Source organism: Pagrus pagrus (genome assembly GCF_965226575.1).
Source record: "Pagrus pagrus genome assembly, chromosome: 7".
Lineage (NCBI taxonomy): Eukaryota > Metazoa > Chordata > Actinopteri > Spariformes > Sparidae > Pagrus > Pagrus pagrus.
The window spans coordinates 11,812,407-11,835,080 of NC_140191.1; the positions used below are offsets into that span (position 1 = coordinate 11,812,407).

Here is a 22,674-nt window from a genome sequence, read left to right on the forward strand (position 1 = left end):
ATATTTACATATTCTCTGTCGAAACGTCGATGTAGCATCGACACCTGTGGACTGACGCAGAGCGAAATGAGTCAAATAAACCGAGGTGATCAATGAGTTTGAGTCCAGCGATGGATTCCTCTGTAACCATGTGGAGATTTGGACTTCACATGCAGAGCAACAGTGTTCAAAGTTCCCATCACAGCTGCTGCAGCGACGATTCACACTCAACACTCAGCATTCAGCTCGCCTTTAATTCTGTAGCTTCATTTAATTTCAGGCGACATTTTTAAAACATTTGCAAATAACCAAATAAAAGGAGATTTTTTTTAATATTAAATTACGCAGATGATTCGGAAGAGTAAAGCACACACACACACACACACACACACACACACACACACACACTTCAGAATATTAAAATTTAAACTGATGAGATGAAGAGTCACAAAAAAAGGGAGGCTACAGCTCAAAAAGACAATTATCGACGAGCCTTATCAATAATATTCATAGAAATGCAAGACACGAGCCGCAAACAAATCAAACATTTTCATCGTCCATACATTATAAAAACCTTTTAACACAAAAAACAAAACAAATATTCACTATTATTATTATTATAAGTGTTATTATTATTCAAACTTGAGGCTATTATGTATCACGACGCGGTCTGGCCTGAATAAACTGAACTTGGTGACGTATCTTGGTGCGAATATGCAACAAAGTCATGACTTTTATTGAGACGCCCTTTGCTAAATAAGACTCGTGCAATAATTGCAAATAAAGAATACAAAGTCTCTTTCTCTTTCTTCAGAGCTGCAGTTTGAACCAGAACTGCTCTGCTGACCAAAACGTGCGCCCCGGTCTCATGGGGGTCCAAAGTCATGTGTGCTCTGTGGTTCACACCTCACATGTTTTCCTGCCTCTGAACTGTTTACACCTGCAGCTTCGTGTGTTTTCATACAAGGACATTACTATAATAATCTGCATGGCCAGGAGATGAAACAGACACACACACACGTGATAACACATGAAGATTTCCAAATTACCACACAAACTTAAACATGCCATGAGTTTAACACAGGCCTCACTCTGAATCTACCTCCTGAAATCAAAGATGCGACCCTGGGACTCTCGGGCCTTGTGACCGTGTTAATAAACAGCGTGTCTCACATAAACACATCCTGTTCTGAACATGTGTAATGATCTGAAGGTTAAGGTAACAGGAGGCATTAGTGAGTACACACATGACCTTGTAGTGTAGTCATTTTTAATGGAGAGCAAGGGTCAAGCAAAAAAAATGGACAGAAATGTGTTCGGAAGCCACGTTTGAACCAAACCAAACCTCAGCCATTATAATTCGGGACCAATGCCCCCTGCGAGGTGCCCATCGGTGCCAGATTGTGCGCAAATCATCACACTGATAACACAAATGATGTCTCAGAGATGTTTAAGCGTCGTTCTGGTTGTAAAATGGCAGGATGCGAGGACTTTGTCACGCAGGTGAGGTGATGCTGAGGAGCCGTGTGTTAAATGATCGTCTGGCACCGCGCAGGCAGCAGCCAGCGGACAGCCAGAGCGCAGCGGCCAGGCGGAGGGAGGATGGAGGAGCCCCGGCTGTGGGAGGCGTCCACCGTCCGCTCTCCTCCTCTCCTCTCCTCTGCCGGTGCGAGCTCCCTGCTCGGCCTTATAAAGCCCACGGATCCCCTCCTTTTAATTGATTTTCTCATAATTAACTCAGTCTGTCCATCGATTTCCCTTCGGCGGCGTATCAGCCCTCACCGTGCTGAGGTTTTATTGTGCTATCTGCGGGCATCGGGACACCGACGAGCAAATATCGACCACGCTGATTAAAAACCTCACAGCGCGGGTGAATGTGGCCGTAAACCGCCGTGTTGCAGGCTGCATTATGCACAAATTAACACACAGGTTGCCCATTAACGCACCGGCCTGCACGCACACCTGTGCGTAAAGAGCTCTCAGATCAGACGTGGCCTTTCACAATTAATCAAACAACAAAGAAGATGACTACTGAAGACGGAACAATGGAGTCTAAATAGTGTACATCGCTGTATTTCTCTATTCAATCATCATTTCCCCCCTTGAAACCGAGCGCCCATGACTTCCAGATGTGCATGAATTCAAATGTGAGCGGCATTACGCGCACAATCAAAACACAGCGTTCAGCAGCGACGACAACCACCGCCACGCGTTCACTCACGTCGTTTATATGAGGCGAATAATGTGCATGAGACACGCAGACGATGAGGGAGAAAACAGTGCAGGCGCACCAGCTGCATATGCATAACACACAGAGCATATTCCGAATCAAATACTCCCGCGATAATACAACATGCAGAGCAGGCAGGAAGACACAACGCTATTCGTCCACGGAGCAAAGGAGCAAGGGAGGATAGGGGAGAGAGAGAGAGGGAGAGAGAGAGGGAGAGAGGGAGCAGGAGAGAGAGAGGGTGAGAGAGAGAGAGAGAGTCAGAACACGAGGGTTGCCCCCGTGAATTAATTTCTACCTAATCAATAAAAAAGAAAAAGACCATCCCCGCACAAAAAAATCATTAGGACCGATATTTCTCCAGCCCCTCTCTCCCCTCTCTCTCCCCAGGACGGCTGCCATGAGGGATGCCGGGACTAAAATCTTTCTTGAATTGACACAGAATGGAAAGATTGTGATTTGAGAGAGGGGAACGGGTGGGAGTGTGTGTAGTACAGCTGAGCAGAGGAGAAGGTGAAAAGACACATGGAGGAAAAGAAGTTAAGTCTGCGGGATGCATATCTGAGACACCCACACCTACAATCAGTTTCGTTTCTGTGCGTGTGTGCATGTGTGTGTTTTGTGGAAAATTTACCAGTGCTTCCATCGGTGAACGTCTCCATCCCCGCCATGCGAGCAGCCTGTCTGGACAAGAGAGGGATGGAGAGCAAAAAGATGGGGATGGGGGAGAGTGTGCGAGGAGGGGGGGTGGGGGGGCGGGAAGAGGTGCATGTGAGAGGGGCCAGTGTGTGTGGGGCGGTTGATCTGGGTTGGGGGCTCAGCATTAAACTGAAGGGTGGAGGGGTTAGAGGTGAGGAGGGAGGGGGGGGCAGTATGGCAACACCCTAACCTTTCATGTCCCCCTTCTCTCTCTCTCTCTCTCTCTCTCTCACTCTCTCTCCGTGTCCCTCGGTGTCCCTCTTCCTCTCTCCATCTCTCACCCTCGACGCGTGTCTCTCAGCGGTTTCCATGGCGACCCGGTGGCTGTGGTGGTGCTGCTGCTGAGGAGAAAGGGGCGCGTGCATGAGATGGAGGGAAGGAGGGCGCGAGGCGAGACGGCCGTTTGAAGTGCAAGGAGGCGATCGTGACACATCTGTGGTAATTAACGATCATCTGGAGCATTAAATATCACCGCACAAACATCATGTAACGTTCCCCTGCAGATGCCACTGTGATGTGCGTGGTGCTCACTGACTCTGTAGGTGCAACACGTTTAAAGGGCCCCACTGTGAGCCTGCATAATAACACCATTAAGTATGTACAAACACACCATAAAGTTATGCAAGTTTGAATTTTTAAATCCGTCTGTGTCGCGGCAGGCTTCCCTCTCACTTCTGTAACTTCAGGACACGACAGATGTTTCTGGCATGACACAGTGGATATTCAGCAGGAGCTCTGCTGCTTTGAATATGAGGCCTCCTCAAATTTTGTTCATTCATCTTTATGCTGCCACCTGCAGGCCACAGACAACATGGTCCTTCCTGCTCAGCATGAGCTGAGCATCCTGCAGTCCCTCCTGCTCACACAGACACACACTCGCACCCACAGGGACTCCTTCATGAATTTGGTTTGCGTGTTGTATTTGATTTATTAACGCAACGGGTCTGATTTAAACTGGCAACGGACGAGATTTCTTTGTGACATATCATGATGACGTAAATGTTGATAGCACAATGTGAGTGATATAGAAGAAGAAACCACCGGCGTTTACACTGGTTCCCTATAAACCTTGCCTTCACTAACAGAATTTTGTCCGCCACTGGGCACGAAATCTTCCGGGAAAAGGAAGTCATCTGATGGCCCAGTCCGGTTGGCAGCCTGGCGCCAATTCTGTCTGCTTGACACAGACTAAATTATTAAATACACTCATGTTTTGTCCTGCGTTGTTGTTATTTGAAACTCTGAGGAAAACGGACACGATTTGCAACAGTGGCGGCAACCATAACACCAACTGAAAATGCTAGGGGGCTAATTGGTCTGTTGCCACTGTCATTTAATTTTGTACGATAGAAAATGATTTTTTTTCAGAGTTTCTTGAATTACTGAATAAGGAATATGCCCACTCACATTTAAATAAACGAAAAAACTCTGTTATTCTGGCTTAAAGATATAATATCTAACATTTCTGAATTAAGATGTCATTGTGATTTTATTCGAGGTAAAAGTGCATATCACTTGGTCTCCTGTAACTTCCGTGTGAGAGTCAGGTAATGAGGAAGGAAGCTGGCGAGCTAGCAGCACTAGTGGTTGTTAAACAGTGAAGACAGCGTTGCCAGTATTGTCGTACTTGTACGATAATTTTTCCGTCTGTACGATATGCAATCAATGATGCCAAAAATGCCATAATGTACGTTAATTTGACCATTTTGTAATGCTTACATTAGTAGTTGGTTTTAGTCTACACAGTCTCATTTTAACTCAATTCCTGACATGTTAAGAAAAGCCAAATATGGCTCTCAGGCCTCACATGACCTCTTTTCAGCCAATCACGTTTGGTATATGGCCATGAGGATGAACGTGATTCGCGAGCACAGCTGTTGTTTCTCCTCCCACACTCCCGCGTTCAATTTGAGTTGTTTTGAATACACCAGTGAGCCCAGTTTTTAATTTAAAATACGTGTTTTCGTAAAATAGCACATTTGCGCCTGAATTGTTTTCGTGGTGATGACTCGCGTATGATAGTTTTCCACAAAATACAATATTTTTAAGCCTCTGGTACGTTTGTTTAACATTTCCCATCTGGTAACGCTGAGTGAAGACAACGACTCCCATGATCCCATGCTACATACGTCTTTTGTTTTGTTTTGATTGAGAGATCCTCAGCAGCAGAAATTACATACTGTGTGTTTAATAATTACAAATCATGAACTCCATCTTACAGTCATGCATGTGGAAAAACATGCTCTTACGTTGTCTGGTCTTAAAAATCTTGTTTGAAATCTGCTGCGACTGACCACAAGCTCCACAACCACACACACAGAGCAGAGGTAAACCAAGGAAGAAGGCTTTCGAGAAGATCACCTAATCTAATTTTCTTTCCTCAATAAAAGTGGTAGAATTTCCCCCATCAGAGAGATGTACCATATGCTGCAGGGTATACATATAATAACGGCAGCCCCAGTGGGCCGGCAGAAGGCTGTAGTGTCTATCAGCTTTAGATGACACGTTTCGATAGGAGACTGATTTAAGCCTGAGCTACCACAAGATGACTTGAGTCTCCATCCAATCAAGGAGGTGCGAAGAACACCTGCGGACAGTGGAATAAAGTCTACAGGAGGATGATGGCCGGTGTCTTGCCACACAACCCAGCATTACATTAGCTTTTTGCAACCCAATACAATTTGCACCATGGAACACAAACCCACCTCTGATATCTCTATGAAGTGTTTTAGGCAATAAACCGAACAGTCGCCTCACCAAATGTTCAGTGTGCTGTGGTGTAAAAAAAAAGAAATAAGGGGCGCTTTATATATTTGACCCCAAGTTATTCCCTCCTGTAGGTAATAGAAAGTGAAACACATGTTGAAACTGATCGATTCATTACAAAAAAACAATCCACTTTTATTATTTGCCACGTTGGCGGCTCCATCATTGTTTTCTCTCCTACCATGGCTTCCCCCGGTTGTTTTGGTCCCCAGTTAACTGCATCACACTGTCCTGCCCCAGCTCTGTCACCATAGCAACGGATCTTTGACCCCGTCTGTGGAATCCTTGACCTGGATGTAGATCAGGGAGGCATCAAGGGAGCCCATTGGCTGGAAGCTACTGAGCTGAAGCCGCAGAGGAGGGGTGACTGTGGTGGTGGTGGTGATGAGGTGTGGGCTCTGACGGTCAGCAGCAGGCCGGGAGGATGGCAGGATCCTGGGGTCCGCTACGGCTGGAAGGATTAAATCGACCCTTCAGCTCTGGCCTGCTCTTCCTCCATCACTGTAGATTTGGACAATAAGGGTGATCTTTAAAACGATGCTTCGACATTTTGGGACATAACGCTCAGCTACTTTCTTGCAAAGAGTTAGACGAGAGCATCGATATTATATCTCCCTGTCTGTAAGTGTTGGGCTAGCCAGTTAGCTTAGCATAAAGACTGGAAACAGGGGTTAACAGCTTGCCTGGCTCTCAATAATAAAGGAAGTCATTGTTCCTGGCCAATAGTCTCCCACATAACACAATGTCTTTTGTATAGATTAAGAAAAACAAAATATTTGTTAATTTGTTAGCTTTAGAGCTAGGCTGGCTGTTTCACACTGTTTCCAGTCATTGCGCTAAGCTTAGCTGACTGACTGCTGGTTGTAGTTTTGTATTTAACCAATAGATATGACAGTGGTATCTGTCTTCTCAACTTGGCAATAAGCTTAGTTCCCAAGATATCAAATTATTCCTTCAAAGGTCCAATTGGGTTTCATTCCTAAATTGTCAAATACTGATGCTTTGGGTGCCCCAGGTCGTCAACCACTGACGTTGGTAGATCAGGCCAGTCATCAAACCCAAAGCGTCAGTACTTGACTTAGAAGGATTAACCAGAAGGATTGGGGGATTTTTACATGAGGAGGTTCTCTGATAGCCAAACCAGCTAGTGCAGTAGTCGCAGTTTTATTTTGTAAGCTTTACAGAAAGATGGAATAGGGTGGGTTGCAGAAATGTCAGTAGATGTAGAGGTGAGTCCAGTGCAGTTGTTGGAGCAATGTTGTCACCTGATGGAGACGCCTCGACGGAAAGAAGGGTGGGACTTGTTGACGGTGCTCTGCCTGTGTCTTGTCCTTGGATATTTGTGAGCATAATGTTCCTGAGTGCTCTAGATATGCGTCCCAATTTCCTTGACAAACAAATCCCTCATAGCGGCAGGGTCATCCAGAAGGGAGTCACTGTTCAGAGGAGGAACATGACAGAATCCTTTGAGTTGGACCTCTATAGTTTTGCAGACTTCTCAGAGAGAGTGCCTCAGTTTCCCTGTGGGCATCACATCGCTGGTCTTGCTTTAAGGCTGGGTGTGGTGAGAACTGGGCTTTCAAAAAGCTCAGTTTTCCCCAAGGCAGGCCTGGGGCAGTTTAGCTGGCCATCAAACAAGGCATACTCTGAACAGGGTAGAAACGGCCCTATCAGATATATTCCCCTGAGGGTTGGTCCCACTGACTGTTCTCCATGATGGCAAGTTAATAATGAAACTTCATTTGTACACTCAGCAGTGTTTTGTGGTATTTTTAAGGGGCGGGTGTGGTCAGAGTGCTTTTAACTGACCCAATATGTTGTGTTTTTCAGGCAGCAAGTGACACGGGAGTAACAATGCACTAAATATTTAAAACAAAAGAGACAATGAGTTTAGCTGCAATCTGTGATCACAATGGATTAAATAAATCAAGGAATATATTATTAACTTTTGCTGTAAACCGTGGTTATTAAAACGAATTATAAATCATAAATACATTTGTTAAATCCCCGTTGTCTTTGGGTTTTAATATAACATCTTTTTTTTTGGCCAGCGTTCATTATCACATGTGCTGCCTGTGCTTCAAGATGAATTTTACTTCAGGTACTTAAACCTCTCCAATATTTCTAAATCCCTAAATTATAGGTCACAGTATGACCTGACCTAAAACCTGTCATAGAGCGAGTAAAGAGTGCTTGCTTAGATTTCCGAGTGAAATGAGTTGACTTTTTAAAGTGCCCTTTAGCCGACATTTACATTATTTATTCATGTGCTTGAGGACTGTGTTGGTCTACATCTGAGGACTTAATTATTTCCAAGGACGCCCAGCGCTAAAGTCACCATCATTAAGAATCAACACATGTATAACAAATTAACATTTCTTAATGTAACAGTGAAAGTTACAACATATAAAAGGAATAACATGCTCATTATATATGTTTGACCTCCATTAATAGATTCTGAGGAGTTTGTCATAATCTGTGTACTACAGTGCTACAGGAATAAGAACTATAATGTCATACAGACATTATTTAGTGTTAGTGTTAGATTGATATCAACAAATTTTCTGGTTAAAAATAAAAGTCGCCGTCATTACATCCACTTATTGCTGGGCCTTAAAGTAAGTGAATGGTACAAGGAAGAAAATATGGCAAATGGGTGGGCAAGTTGGATAAGATGTTCGAAGCACACGGCATTCTTGGCTTTCATCATGCTGACAGCTTAGAGCAAGGAGAAATAATTAGGGATCTGATCCACGGTGACCTGCATTCGATGGACCACTTCAGACCATTTGGGGGCAGGGAGAGGGCACACTCCCACTAATACAGGTACAGAGGGTGGAGGACCGGGAAAAATGACAATTCAGAAAACTGAGAAAAATAACAAAACCAAGCAGTGTAACAAAATGTGAGACAAAGAGACTCAAGATAAGATGGTGGGATTTCAGAAGATGAAAAGTGGTGCTAGGTCAAAGAGGTTTCAGTTAGATTTGCAAAACCTGTATTTTCAGAACTTTCTACAGAAAAAACTAATAATTTGTTTTAATGCCATATATAATTTTTACCCCTTTTTTAAGGCCGTCTGAGTGTTTTAACAAATACTTTAGGTATATGACAATCTGTTTATGAGATGTTTTTTCCTATTCATATGGACAACTTTGGTAGTGGAGTGAAACTTTCTTTGCAAATCCGAGTAACCTAACTGTAAAACAAACACCTGTGCATTTCAAGAATTGGCAGCAAAGATTAAAATTGCAGCAATTTTAGTTATCGATACAACAAAGGTTGTTTTGTAAATTGTAAAAGAAAAAAATAGTCATTAAGCACAAACACCTTTCGCCCTCAAAACTTTATTATTCACCAGAAATAATGTCTTATATATCATGATTTTCACAAAAAGAATTGCCATAACAAAAGCAAAATTTTGTTTTTACAAAAACTTCCCCAGAATTAGTTTTTTCTTCCTATGCATGACACAATCATGCATTAAAGTAATCATTCATCAAAGACACATAAAAGTACACAAAAACGTGTCCATTGTCTCTCCCTCTGCCTGGCCCTGCAGAGCACTGCACTTCAGACAGTAGCAAGTCTGCCTGCTTAAGTCGTGCCTGTATGAAGGGACTTAGAGGAGGGCCCTTATTGATCGTCTTCTATGAGTGAAGTCCAGGCATTAGTTCCAGCAGGGTGAGTAGACAGCTGTCCGTGAGCCACTCTACTGGGCCTACATAGCAGGGCTGAGTGGAGCTGGGATGTGCACTTTTGATTTTGATCTCCCCAACATCACTTCTATTGACCGACGCACTGTCCTGTGCTTTACTTGCTGAGAGAAGCACTTGCCGAGGCCTAGCTGGAAGCCCGGACACAAGCCACCATTGCATTATCCGGGTTGCTGTTGACAAGCTTGGGATGATGAATCTTCCATGGTCTGCTGAGGCCTGGCCCTAATCACTGCTGTCATCTACTGGCAACTGCCGTATCCACTGACCACGGCAATCACAAGTCGAGTTATCGTGGTACACAGGGCTGAGAATCCCAGTGTTTGTTATCTAGGTGTGTATATGTGGACTAGGCTCTCCAAAGTTAGACACAAAGGTCAATCTGAGCTGAGAGCAGCCCACTTTTTCATCTGTGCTCAATTCTCTAATATATTTTTAAAGATCAGAAACTTTTCCATGTCCTTTAAATCAGATGTAATAAGGATATACCCGTTGGCACCATCAATAATCTTCAAGTCAAACATCTGTTTGGCAGTAAAGCACAATTTGTTGCATATAATCGTGTGTTCGTATTTGAGGAAATCGGGAGCCATGTTGGAATCTGAATGCCTACCGTCTGTCTATGCATACATTTGGGCAGACTGGTGAATACATGCTTAGTTTGACAGTGGTCGATTTTTTTAGTCTCAACATTGACCGTGAGTATCTGAATGTGTAAACACTTTACAGTTATTTGAGGCATTTTCTATCATCTGTGGCAGCCCAGTTGTCTTAACCTTATTTATTATTACTATTATTTATTGATAATGTTATGAGGGGCTTACCACATGGTCTTGTGGCACAGGCTTGCTTGGTCCTTTCCTCACTGAGACTAAGAAGAAAAATCTTGATACATCCTGATGTCTTACAAAGTAGCACCTGTGCATGAATCCAAAATGAAAGCACAAAGATTCATCATTATACATTTTTCTTTCACAAATGATGGTAATGTTTCAACTAAAAGCTGACCATTCTGAAAATGCAAGGCCTCTCATGAAAACAAACAACAGATGGTACGTGCTGCCATCTAGTGGCTACTACATGGATTGCAACTCCAAAAATAAGCCTTAAAATGCTTGAAATATGCCTGTGACCACAACTTCTAACAATCTGTACTATTCCAAGCTTCAAGGTTAATGAAATATGGTCCAAAGAGTCTTCCGAGCCTATATAGGCCAGTGAGTCTCTGTGCGCCCACCATTACTAGATGACAGCAGTCTCCCTCCACTGCCAGAATTTGCTCTAAGCACCATTCGGCCCTCCTCGTAGTCGTCCTGGTCCACACTGATCAGCAGGCGGACGCCCTCCGAGCCTGCTGCCATCCTCAGGGAATCAGTGATGAAGACTCCCTTCAGGGCCTCCAGAAGAGCTCCGCTCAGGTAGTCGCTCCAGAAGGCATCAAGGTTCTCCAGCTCCGTGAACTTGATGTCGCAGACGATGGAACCTAGGTCTCTGGAACGAAGCAGCGTGTTGGCTTGGCTGAACAACTCAAACTGTCGCTCCAGGGGCTGCTGCTTGTCCGAGGAGACACCATCACGGAGTGCCGACTCGTGTTCAAGGTATTCAGCCCTGACGCGCAGGCGGACATCTGATGATGGAGAGAGGAGGGAGCAGTGGTAGAAAGTAGGGGTGACAGTGTGGTAGAGGAGAGTTGAGGGGTGAAAGTGAATAAAGATACAGTGAGGAGAGTGGGGAGGAAAGAGAGAAAAAAGACAGCAGCAAAGGGTGAGAAAGAAGAGGAAAGGTTAGGGAAAGTGTTATAAGAAGTTAACAGCCAAATCCGAGAGGCCCACATGACAGACAGAAAGGGGAGGGGTCAAGAAGTTGAAACAAAGGGAAGAGAAACGGGGACAATACAAAATCATTATAAGACAGCTCATTTAGCTTAACTGCATTAGTGCACTACATTAAGCAGGGATTTTAAAAAGGGGTTCAAGAGCACAAAAGAGTTAGCAAAAGAGAAAGTGACCCAGGAGACTACTTACTATACAGGAAATTGTACACTGAAATACTTAAAGAACAAATATAATGGTGCAGCGAGGCAGAGCAGGCTGTTAATTACGTGGTGCACTGGAGCTAAACCAACCAGACTGTGTGCATTTTTTGTGCTTAACACTGCTGCAACCCCTTGAGTTTGTATTGGTGAAAACAAATTTGACACAGCATCGAGAGAAATACTCTGCAACTGAACGAGCGTAGTTGTTTTCTTCCCAGGCAATTCAATCATTTTAAGTGTTCCTGTCAACTAGATGATTCAGAAAGACAGACGACACTGGATGCTGGAGAACTTTCAGTGCGACATCCAGCATGGTCTACATAGATCACGGCTATCATGTAGTGACTATATTCAAATTAACTTGACACCCTAAGCAAATATCGTGGTAACAGAAATGAAAGCAACTTAGCAGTGGCAAACCCTGGAGTGGCATTTTGTTCCATCTCGGTGTTTGAAATCGCCATATTCATTTTGATCAACATGTTTATAATGCTGAGTGCAGATGCTGGAGTTCCGCAGTAACAGGATTGGCGGTCATGCAACAGCACAGCGAGAAAGATCAGAGGATACATACTGTACTGAGCAAGAGCGCGGCTGAGATCGTCCCCCATGTCATTATTCCAGAGCTTCGAGTTGAAACCAGCGGCTGACGACTTTTGCTGCAACAAAAATCCATCTCTCCCACTCAAAGCTCTTCAGCAGAGGTAAACAGTATTCACTACCAATGACATCTATTTCACTTGAAACATTCCCATCAATGTCTCATTGCAAAGAAACCTTTATTCTGAGTAGCTTTAAAGCCACAATTGCATCTCTAGGTATGCAAAACCAAGCCCAACCAAAACCATTTTGCTGTTCTCCGTTAAACTTTTAACAGAGGGACACGTAAGGTGAAATCAAGTTACTCATTTTTGGAGGAGTGAGCAGCAAATTGATAACGGATAGTCATAAAATATGTCTTCACATCACTCGGATCACTCAGAGTTTTATGTGTAAATCGCATGATAGGAAGACAAAGATGAGAGTTTTAAATGTGGCACAGGATCGTTACAAGAGCACCAAGGACCCGACTTGAACACATATCAAGGTCTGCTCCTGGTTAACTAAACAGAAGCTGTGAGTCACGTTTACCCTCTTTCCATTCATATTTTGTTTGGGGCTATGGGGAATAGTGCCAGACTCGAGAGGGATGAAGTTTGGAAAATGCCAACATTAGAAATGCAAATGTTGAATTAAGGCATTGATTTTGCATGTCTTAACATTTGTAGGAGAGCAATGACCAAACACTGGCTTTTGCATTCATGCTTCATAAGGCTGTAATTAGATTACTATTAAAACAGAGGACTGGATCAAAAGGGACATTTAATCGATATGGTTTAAGAAATGTTTTAAATATGCAGGGTGGGAAAGATCCGATAGAAAGCCCACTCGCAAACGGAGATCATTCAATTTACACTTAAATTTGCTCACACAAGAAAATGAAAGAAAACATTTTATCTTCATGAAATCATTGTGGTACAATAATATGAAACATTTTCAAGGAAATAACAAAGATGACTGTGATTTGCAAATTATCAAACCTTTTCTACATTACAATGTTTAATATGACTGATACTAGTCTGTAACACCTCTTCTTCAGGTCATTCCATTGACAATACACACAACATACCGGTTAGAAAAAACTTTGTCATACCACAGAAAATGAATGTTCTGAGAGAATGTAAAGTGCCGAGTTTTTTGTTTTACAACACTGATTAACAGCGGACTGCTAATAGCTGGTATGTCTATTACATGGCCAAAACTGCTTCAAAATGAAAAAAGAATAGAGAGAAATGGTTCTGATCGGTAATTCAAAAGTTATCGGACAGGGAAAGGGCCCAATAAAGTTCAGCTCAGTATGCTACCAGGTTGGGGATATGACTGTTTACCTACGCTGGTAAAATTGTGTCCATCAATAGAGATTTGGCAGTACTGTTTCCATCGCGGGAGCCATCCTTTAGTGTCTCTGCTCTATATTCGTAACATTCTCACGTTACGTAAGAGTAAGTTGGTGGCGGTAATGCACCTCTAATTCCTGTAATTTTTACACTGACAGGTCAGGCTGGAATTTATTTGCAACCTGTTAACCTTAAAACCTGTAACAGCTTGAACCAGAAAGTTTCCATTTTGAAACAAAGCTAGTTCTACTGGTTTGAGTCTTTTGTTTTTAACTCGCATCTTTTCTCATGTGAACCATTTGTACTAAAGTTAAAAATAAAAGGAAATAATCAAATGTGATTAAATATGGTACAGATTGGTTTTAAACTATTTCTTAATAGAATTTACAAAACAACTGCAAATCAAGATATATACTGTTGCTGTGATATATTACGTATACCGTGATAGATTTTGGCCATATCGCTCACCCCTAAGAGAAAGCCTGTAGGAAACTCTTGCAGATTACAGACTACAGGATTTTCACTTTGGAGGTCTTTATCCGTCAATCAGTGTTGAAAATGCATCCATTGTGATTACATGTTGCAAAACAATAATACATAAAAAAGTCCAAGGTGGGGGGCTGAAAACATTTCGTTGTACATTATCCTTGCAAGCATATTAGCAAAGCGGCAGTGACAGGACGTGCTTAAGCATTTCATTTATCTGATTTATCTCATCTCATCTCACCACAAATAGTCAAATGGAGCATCTATATTAAAAGAGGGGGCATAATACTGCATATAACCTAACTTTTGGCACTCTTATCCAATATTCAGTACGGACTCAGTGAAATATTAAGTTGAAGTGCTGTTAACAGTTCGACCTTTTGGATCATTACACTGTGTGAGGGCTGTGGCTATGATAAACACCTGCCCTTCATGCAATTACTGTATTTATGGATGGCCTCCATTTCTGCCTCCCCATTTCATACTGAGCAGGATGGAGGTAGAGATAGGGTGCACTGAGGAGAAGGCCATTTAAAACCACAGGAACACAATGATAGTCATTTTGTTAGGGTTACAGAGCACTTCACGCTTCATCAGACACAGAGACATCCACTTAGACAGGACATTAGGAAGCACAGCTTTCATTTTCTCACTTTAAACACCAAGCCCGTCTGGCTTCCTCCATCTCACCCCACCAAAAAAAAAAAAAAAAAAAAAGGGAAAAAAAAAGTTTAAGTACCCATTTACGAGGAGTCACTTGGCACGGAGAGCTTCAACTCTTTATCGATCCGTTTTTCTGCTGAATGACTGACCAAGAGAGTGGAGAGTTAGGGGAGTACTGAGAGACAGGCAGACAGAACTCTCCCTCTTTTCCCCATAGACAAAAAAACGCTCTCTGTACCATTTTGCGTAGTTTGAGCATTTAGTGTTCGTTCTCTCCCTCTCATTGTGTGTAAGGATACTGTTTTCCTGACACACAGGTTGGTCTGTTTAGAACTGCGAACACAGAGAAAGGAGAGAAAGAGAGAGAGAGACAAGCACAAGTGGGTTGGATATCTGTCGACTGGGTTGTTTCTTCAACATCAAGCAGGCATGGCACAGCACTCACTTCTCTTAGTTGTTCTCTTAGTTGTTTGAGTCAGGGCAAGTTTAATCAGCTCAGAACTGCCTCTACTGTAGCTCTACAATATTACATGTGGCTCAGTGGGATGCTTGGGATCACTCTTACCTGGACCCCTTACCCTCACCTTCACCAACCCATTATTTAAGCTCAAAATGTAACGTTAGTCAGGCAAGTCAGCTAAACCAAGTAAGGGTCATACCAAGCATCCCGTTAACATGGCACAAAACCAATACTGAGCTGAGGCAACAAACACCTTATGGGCATTTGTAATGGCAGTTATTATTGTCAGAATATAATTGAGACACTTCACTGAAAATGATCGGAGAGATGAATCATGACAAGAAAGAGTATTGGAGGTCTTTTTAAATGCTAGGGGCCAGCATTGGACTGAACCGCCCTATCTATCTCTGCTCCCTCTTGACAAATGCACACCCATGGCTCACACAGGGCACAGAGATAAGATACAGCAGGAGCCTCCTTCAGCAGAGCACTGTTGGGTTATTTTCCTCAGAACTGCTCAAGTAAAGGTTACACTGGCATTTTTTAACAGCTGTCTGTTGGCGGCCATTTTAGATGTCCTGAAATAGAATACACGGCCAGTTCTTATTAAAAGGATGAGTATCCAAATTGGCAGATGTTCAGAACCACTTGTAATGAAGACAGTGTGAGGTGAAAGGATAGCTCCAAAATGTTTCCCACATGCATGATAACTGGCACTTTCACAAACATGTCCAACATATTTCTATTTTGTCTTCGTCCATTTCGCTGGTCCGAACTGTTTCGAGTTGAAATAATCAGCATTTATTTGGTGTCCTAGACTGAGAGCCAAACGTTAACCACTGATAACCTAAAAATAGACATAACTGATTATTGTCTTCTTGTTAGTTTTCTGATTTTATCAAGTCAGTAACTACAACAACACAATAGTGGAAGGAGACAAACACATGGTGAGTTACGTTTTTTGCCGGGGACAGACGCTGTTTTTCGAGCAGAAATGTGACAAAGAGTCAGCAGGACAGACAGGATGACAGACACTTTTCCACGTATAACTGCTGTATTGTTTTCCGCATGTAAGTTGCCAAGGACACTACCAGTTAGCACATTACTGCCGTTTGGTCCTGCAACGTTGCTTTGCGGGGCATTTCTCTTTTATTTGATGAGTGAAGGATCTGTTGGGCTGTCAGACTGTGAACACCATCAGATCGACACGCTCCGCGCCTCAGACTTTTCCATTCACACAGACGCTGGCTCGTCTCTGCTGTGGCTCTGATACTTCCTCCGCAGGGGCATCAGAGCCGCAGCGAAACTGTCCCCCCTCTCCGCATCTGACACTTTCACACAGAGGACGATGCAGAGAATCGGCGCATGATTCCCAAACTCAAAGGGCAGCGTGAATGGGGCTAGAAAGGTACACTGGCATTTGCAACTTGTAGCACCTTGCTGCTCAATTTAAGTCTTGTGAGCAGGGACAGACCAGTTATCGGCCTGGCCGATTATTAGTACAGATATTCACCATTTTCCAATTGTCATAATGTTTTTTGTTTGTCCGATTGCCGACAAAAATTAAAAGACGTAAAAACTACTTTGGCTCTGATGGAACTGCCTCTCTCAGTCTGTAGTCATCACCCTGTAGTTTCACTCAATATCCCGGCCACAACACTATCTGATTGGTAATATGTCATGAGCAATACGGGTGTCAACACTGAATATTCTGAATCTACAAAGTCAGATACTTAGTTTTTAGTAGCTAACTAGAGTTAGATACTAGATATTAGTAACTCAAGTAAATAAGTTATTAAACAAGTGTAGTGGAGTAAAAAGAACAATATTTGTAAATATAGTGGACTGGAAGTATAACATAGCAAAAAATGGAAATTATCAAGTAAAGTACAAGTAATGTAAAATTGTATTGTATCTCCTCAGCTACTAATAACCATATTGGTCAAACTGTAGTTTCATTTGTTATATGACTGCACAAGTACAAAAGTATTTTGAATGGGTAATATCATCTGTGTAACAAAAGTCTGAAAATTATAGCTGAGCTTTCATTAAATTACTCATGTAATGCCTGCTAGTATTAAGAGAAATGCGTACAAATGTCAACAGTGCAGACATGGACATAAAAGGAGCTTGTTGGCCATGTTTGTGAAAATGTGTCAAGTTCACCAGGACTGCAGAGAATATCAGGGAATTTAAAATGCACTTCCTCTACATACATCCCCATTACGATGGTTTTAGTGAGATCAAATGAACTTTGAGTTGTCCAGAGACTTTCGTTTCTTTTGCTTGTTTGCTTGAAACACCAGCTGGGAACTTATTTGAGGCTTACTGCTGAGGACTCTGTTCTGTGAAACACTGACACCAACAACTCTTGTCAGAAATAGATAAATAAGGAATCTCAAACAGAATGTTTCCTCATTCAAAATTCACAACACTAAAGAACATTACAGGATCATTTTGAGAGAGTTTCCTGAAGGGTATAGGGTAGGGGGCAGCTACATTATGATACACAATCATCGAATAAGGAGCAAAGCGGCTGCACCAGCCCCTGTTGTAACAAGGGGGGAGCCTCTTTTACCTTAGGCATCGGCCCAGACTTGTGAGAGAGTGCATGACTGAGTCGATCACGCACTCTGCGGTATGTACAGACTGAGTGGACAGACAGACTGTTTTGTTTTGTTGTTCAGTCTCCCCCTCTGTCTCCATGATCCACTGTGTCTTAGGTTACAATCCTGAGTCAACCTGGTGGAATCAAATGCGGAGTCAAGACAGCAACATGTTCATAGTCACAGGCACATCACTCATCCTGAATAGCTAAGAAGGGCTGTCTTCATTGCTACATGATTGTTTTTTTCTTTTCTTTTTTTAAATCATGTCAGAATCATCAGCCTTTTGTTGCATTAAGTATTTTGACCAACAGGCAACGATGGAGTTCAAAAGAAATGTTTGAGAAGGTCTGCATGAATGACTAAGCAAACTTCACACGGAGGGCAACTAATGTTAGTGTTATCTCAATCTCAGTGTGCTGAGAGAAACTAGCATAGATTGATTAAAAGGCAGGCAATAGTGGAAGCGTAAAGCAGGACCCTGATAATGGATTACATAGCGCAGCATCGCAGCAGAGTTAGATTGCCTTTAACAACTGCAAATAATTTCTCAGGAAGAAATGTAAGGTTTGACAGTTGATTTGTGACAACTTTGTATCAAGCTTGACAATAAAGCAGAACAAGGGCTAGTGATGACAACTTTCTTCAAATAGAATAGACAAAAGGACAGGACACAACCTACCAGTTTGTGCTCTTATCAACAGCAGCAGCTTTGCATAGCTCAACGGGTTAGAGAAAAGGTGAAATGAGGGGAAAATAATGTAAAGCCAGATGGAGAAATGGCCAGGGCAACGATATCTCCTTGATGTTGCATGTTCAATTAAGGAGATGCTGAAAGTGTTAACATTTACAGCATAACAATGAAGAAACAATGTGAAACAGCTGATTCATAAATTAAATTTCAGTCAACTCAAAGGGAATTGCATGCATTTTTTTCCCTGTGTGCAAGAGTTGACCAACTTGTTTTGTTGTAATTTCTGCAGAAAGCTGTCAATCAAACAGAGCCTTTAAATTGTTTGTATGTGTTTGAGATGTAATGTCAGCAACTGCTGCACAGACAGTGGGTAACTTTCTGGTGTCATGAGAAACAAGATTGAGTTGTCTGACCAAAACAGAGTTCTTGCATTGCTAACAAGTAAGTACTTGGACAAAACCTGTATACTATACTAAACAATAAATAACACCATAATTGGTTCAGTTCTTCTGAAGTTTGTTAGTAATGCAATAATCTTGGCTTCATCAAGGTGAAAGGGAAGATAGCTGAAACATTTGGTGAATAAAGCATGATGTACTGGAGAGGAGTTGTGCGCTCTTCAAAGTAGGAAATGAAGTGAATAAAGACACTTTACACAATCGTTGCTTTGGCATGCAGATTTTCACATTTAGTTTAAAAAAAAACATTCAATGAGCAAGGTTTCTGTGCTTTAGGATTTTTTGGAATGATGGTTTGAAAAAACAAGAAAAGAAAAAATTCAGACTTGGTGTGAAAACTCCTCAACTCTAGCTAAGGTTCAGCCACGACAAACAACATTAGAATTAAGGAGACAATACAAGAAATCTGGTGATGCTGGAGGTGAAAGAACGATTGAAAATGAACTTGGAGCTTATGCCTTTTATGAAAAGAAGGGAAATGATCTTTAAAAGAAAGTAGTGGGATGAAAATAGGGGTCAAGAGATGAAAAGCTACAAACGAGGTAAGGAACACAGGGGCTGTACTTACTGCAGGAAGCATTATGTGGTGGTCGTGGTGGAGGGAGTGGCGGGCCTTGTCTGTTTGTTTTCTTGGGCTTACGGCTCCAGCCGTTTCCCCTCTTCTTCCTCCTCCTCCTAACAGATGGCCCAGGCATAGGAGGGTAAATACCTGACAAAAGATGCATGGAGCTAGTTTATGGAATTCAGACAATATGGATGGGACTGGTTGTTTGGGACTGCCACAGTCCTGTTTTAGTTTTAGTCCATGTTTGGCTGTTTCTGCTGATATCTGATCAAAACATCATTTTTCCTCATGGAGGGTGTATGTAACCAGGCACCAGTATTACATGTTATACTGTAACTGAGTGTATTGTAATTTTGACCTGGGGAAACAACTTTAACAAAACGATGTTTACATTTCTAGCACAACAGAAGGATGGAACAAACAACATGAATACCAGCTCCTCTTCACCAAGAAATAGGTACTAGCATTAAGTGTTGTGTAAATACTGTACATGCCTCAAGGAATGGTAAACACTGACTGTGGACAGGTTTGTGGAGACACTCTGGCTGTTCTAATGAGGTAAATACTATACAAGAGCACTTACCGGTTCTAACCTGCTGTGTTAAAGATGAAAAGGGCATTTCTGTCTGCCTGCAGCTGTATTGCATTCCAGACGCTCGCTCCAACTCTATGTTCTCCATACCATAACACTGTCCACTTCTCTCTGGAGATACTGAAAAGCATAAAAACAGATTAGTACTATCAGGCCATGACTAGTAAGACAGGAATGCCTAAATGGATGACATGTTCTAGTAGAAGATTTTAAAAAAGATGCAATAAGCACTGAACATAATCTCAAAATCTGATAATGACAAACCCATGATTCATCCTCACCTGTCCTTCTTTTCTTGTGTGACACTAAAGGCAGCAGGTCATGACGAGTGAGGATTCTTAGTAGTTGTAGTAGTGGCTCTAGGTTGCCATCACTGAGATATCCTTGCTTCTCCAGCTCCAAAAACAGCTCAGAGCCACTGGTGGGCTTACAAGAGGCAACTAAGGGGGCCTGGGAGCTCTGAGGCTTTAACCGCCTCCAGGCCTTTAACAGCTCAGGACTCGGGGAGACGCCCGAGTCGTCTGGATCGCCCACATGGGGCTCAACTGTCCAGCCTGTTGGATCAAGCGGGTGCGGTGCAGAACAGGTTTCATTCAGAAGGAATGACAACACCTCAATGTCGCTCGCTGTCAGCTGAGAACCAACTATTTCAAAGACCTCATGGAGGGACAACATTCCATAGTAGTCTAGGCACTCTGTTTCATCCCAGTAAAGTGAGTATCTAGATGGGTACCCTGGGTGATGCACTGCGGCCATGGCTCTGCCTAAAGCCCTTCTCCACCTTTCCAACTGTTAAAAGATTTTAAGAAAAAAACAGATATACATTACATTAAACAGCATGACAAGTTAAACAGCATATGTTTCTACAGTAGTGTCTAAGCGATATGAGGCACCCAACCACCGATATTACCAAAATGATGCTGTGCTCTACATCTTCTGCCTTCCTGTCGAGACTGCATCTTTTATCAAGACAGGTTTGACCTCAATTTCATGCCACTGTGTGGACTCGCAACTAAATTTTGGTCTGAAAAAATTGACAATAGCACATCTCGACAGCGACATTAATGGCAGACTAGCAGTCATTAAAAACACAACTACCAAACGCTCGTGCTTTGAAATACACTCGAGCTACTGTCAATGTTATCGTAACCGCACATCAATGTTTGAGGCCAGTTTTAGCAAGCTCAGCAGCCCTACCTTTATCCGTGTCAGCTCGACGCCTTCTTTGAACAAGGAGTGCCAAGTTTCTGCTGTGAGTGATGTTGTCTCGTCTTTGCCCCAAACCAAACGAACTAGGCGTTTCTCAAAAGTCCATTCGCAACCGGTGGAACAAATTACCCCTTTGGCACATTACGTAATCACGTGTCTGAGGAGAAAAAAAAACAACAAAACATGACAAGCACATACAAATCGCCTGTTTCACGTTAGCTATAAATACCCACATTCATATTAGAAACTAGTGCTTTACGTGGAGTGACACGATATAAACCACAGACATCCCGCTCACCTTGATGGGAATCATCGTGCATTAGCGATATTAAACAGATAATTTGCTAGCTAGGAACGTTGTTAGCTGGTGGTAGCTATGCACGGGCCTTTATAAACACGAGCCCTAAGTGATAAAGATATCAATGACAACGTAAAACAACAGGTATTAAAGTGTTAAATGCATTTTCAGAAGGATACTTACACATTAAATGTACCTGAATCACTCGCTTTCCTGGTTGTTAACGTTGGGTGCTGCGGCAACTCCCACATCTCGTGCACTGACAGCCACACAATAACATAGAGAAACCGACCAATCACAGCCGCCCGCATGCGTCATGACGTCACCGCGCACGTTTCTACTGCTCTGGAAAAGACAACATCCAGAGAGATTGTATGTGTATTTGAGCAGAGTTGGGTTGATTGAGGAATTATCCATGTAAATGATCTCTCTTTGATACTAACGGTGTATTGCTAAGTTATGAGCATTTACCTCTTATCAAATACAGTTTATATTTTACATTACAAGTAAAGAGTTTTTGTTACTAAAGCTATTCCTAATGGCCCTATCCATACCTAGTCAACTGGAGGCCCGGGTGCATATGTGTTATATGTGACCCTTTCACAACCTCATTCCTGCCTTTTAATCATTTTGTTGGTAGGCTAATTAGCCCATTCATTAGTTATGTCTGTTGCTAAGCACCAAATACTCTTATTTCATAAAATAGCTTTAACCCAGGCTATTTTAAAGGACCTATTTGTAAGAAAAGTACTATTTGTAAGTCTCATTCCCAGCTTATCAAATAATGACACTCCGGGTTTCCCAACTCATCAAAAACTGATGCTTTGACAAATTAGGAGTGAGACTCAAAAAACATTTTTTTTAAGCAGAGGAAAGACATATGAAATTCAAGCTGACAACCTACATCTAAGATTAGAAAAGGTGCATTGTTTTTTTTCTGTACTTTTGTATACATAATATATTTTTCAATTGTGAAAACTAAGAAAGTGCAAGCTTTAGAGGGCAGATAAGGGAATGTAAAAGTCTGGCCCCTTAGCAATTCACTTTTTCAAACTTCTACGAAAGAAGTTGAATAGGCCTGGCCTATCCCTTGTCATGAAAAGTCAGCTTCAGTTTCAAGAAGCACTTAGAGTAGAACCCCTTTTGCTGATAAATGGTATTAATATTATGGAGTCAAAATGCAGCAACAAACATACAGGTGATACACTTTATGAAAGGAGGAAAATATCTCGAAGACGGAGAGCCTTTCGGGACAGCATCTTTACAGGCACTGACTGACAG

The 22,674-nt window shown here is 42.4% G+C and overlaps 2 protein-coding genes across 7 annotated transcripts in view; both read right to left on the reverse strand.

Annotated features, from left to right (window-relative positions):
• The window catches only part of pou2f2b (POU class 2 homeobox 2b), a 67,480-nt gene extending 64,584 nt beyond the window's left edge, over window positions 1–2,896 (reverse strand). The window contains exon 1 of the mRNA XM_084356276.1: window positions 2,844–2,896. Within this exon, the coding sequence (XP_084212402.1) occupies window positions 2,844–2,880 (37 nt within the window). The 5' untranslated portion in view covers window positions 2,881–2,896. The remainder of the gene's footprint in view (window positions 1–2,843) is intronic.
• A 285-nt stretch (window positions 2,897–3,181) lies between these two features.
• Window positions 3,182–21,675, reverse strand: dedd1 (death effector domain-containing 1). Of its 6 annotated transcripts, XR_014622928.1 has the most exons (8): window positions 21,577–21,660; window positions 21,084–21,252; window positions 20,168–20,675; window positions 19,878–20,006; window positions 19,298–19,438; window positions 10,215–11,017; window positions 6,940–7,110; window positions 5,793–6,175 (listed from the first exon to the last, which is right to left on the reverse strand). XR_014622928.1 is itself a non-coding variant. In XM_084356917.1 (7 exons), the coding sequence occupies exons 3-7, from the start codon at window positions 20,640–20,642 to the stop codon at window positions 10,295–10,297; spliced, it is 1,149 nt and encodes a 382-aa protein (XP_084213043.1). In that variant the 5' UTR covers window positions 20,643–20,675; window positions 21,084–21,252; window positions 21,577–21,660; the 3' UTR covers window positions 9,003–10,294. The 6 variants fall into 6 exon arrangements, 3 of the variants coding, with proteins under 3 accessions (XP_084213043.1, XP_084213042.1, XP_084213041.1); XR_014622926.1 differs by lacking the exons at window positions 5,793–6,175; window positions 6,940–7,110 and adding an exon at window positions 3,182–3,246; XR_014622927.1 differs by lacking the exon at window positions 6,940–7,110.
• Between the last annotated feature and the right edge of the window lie 999 nt (window positions 21,676–22,674).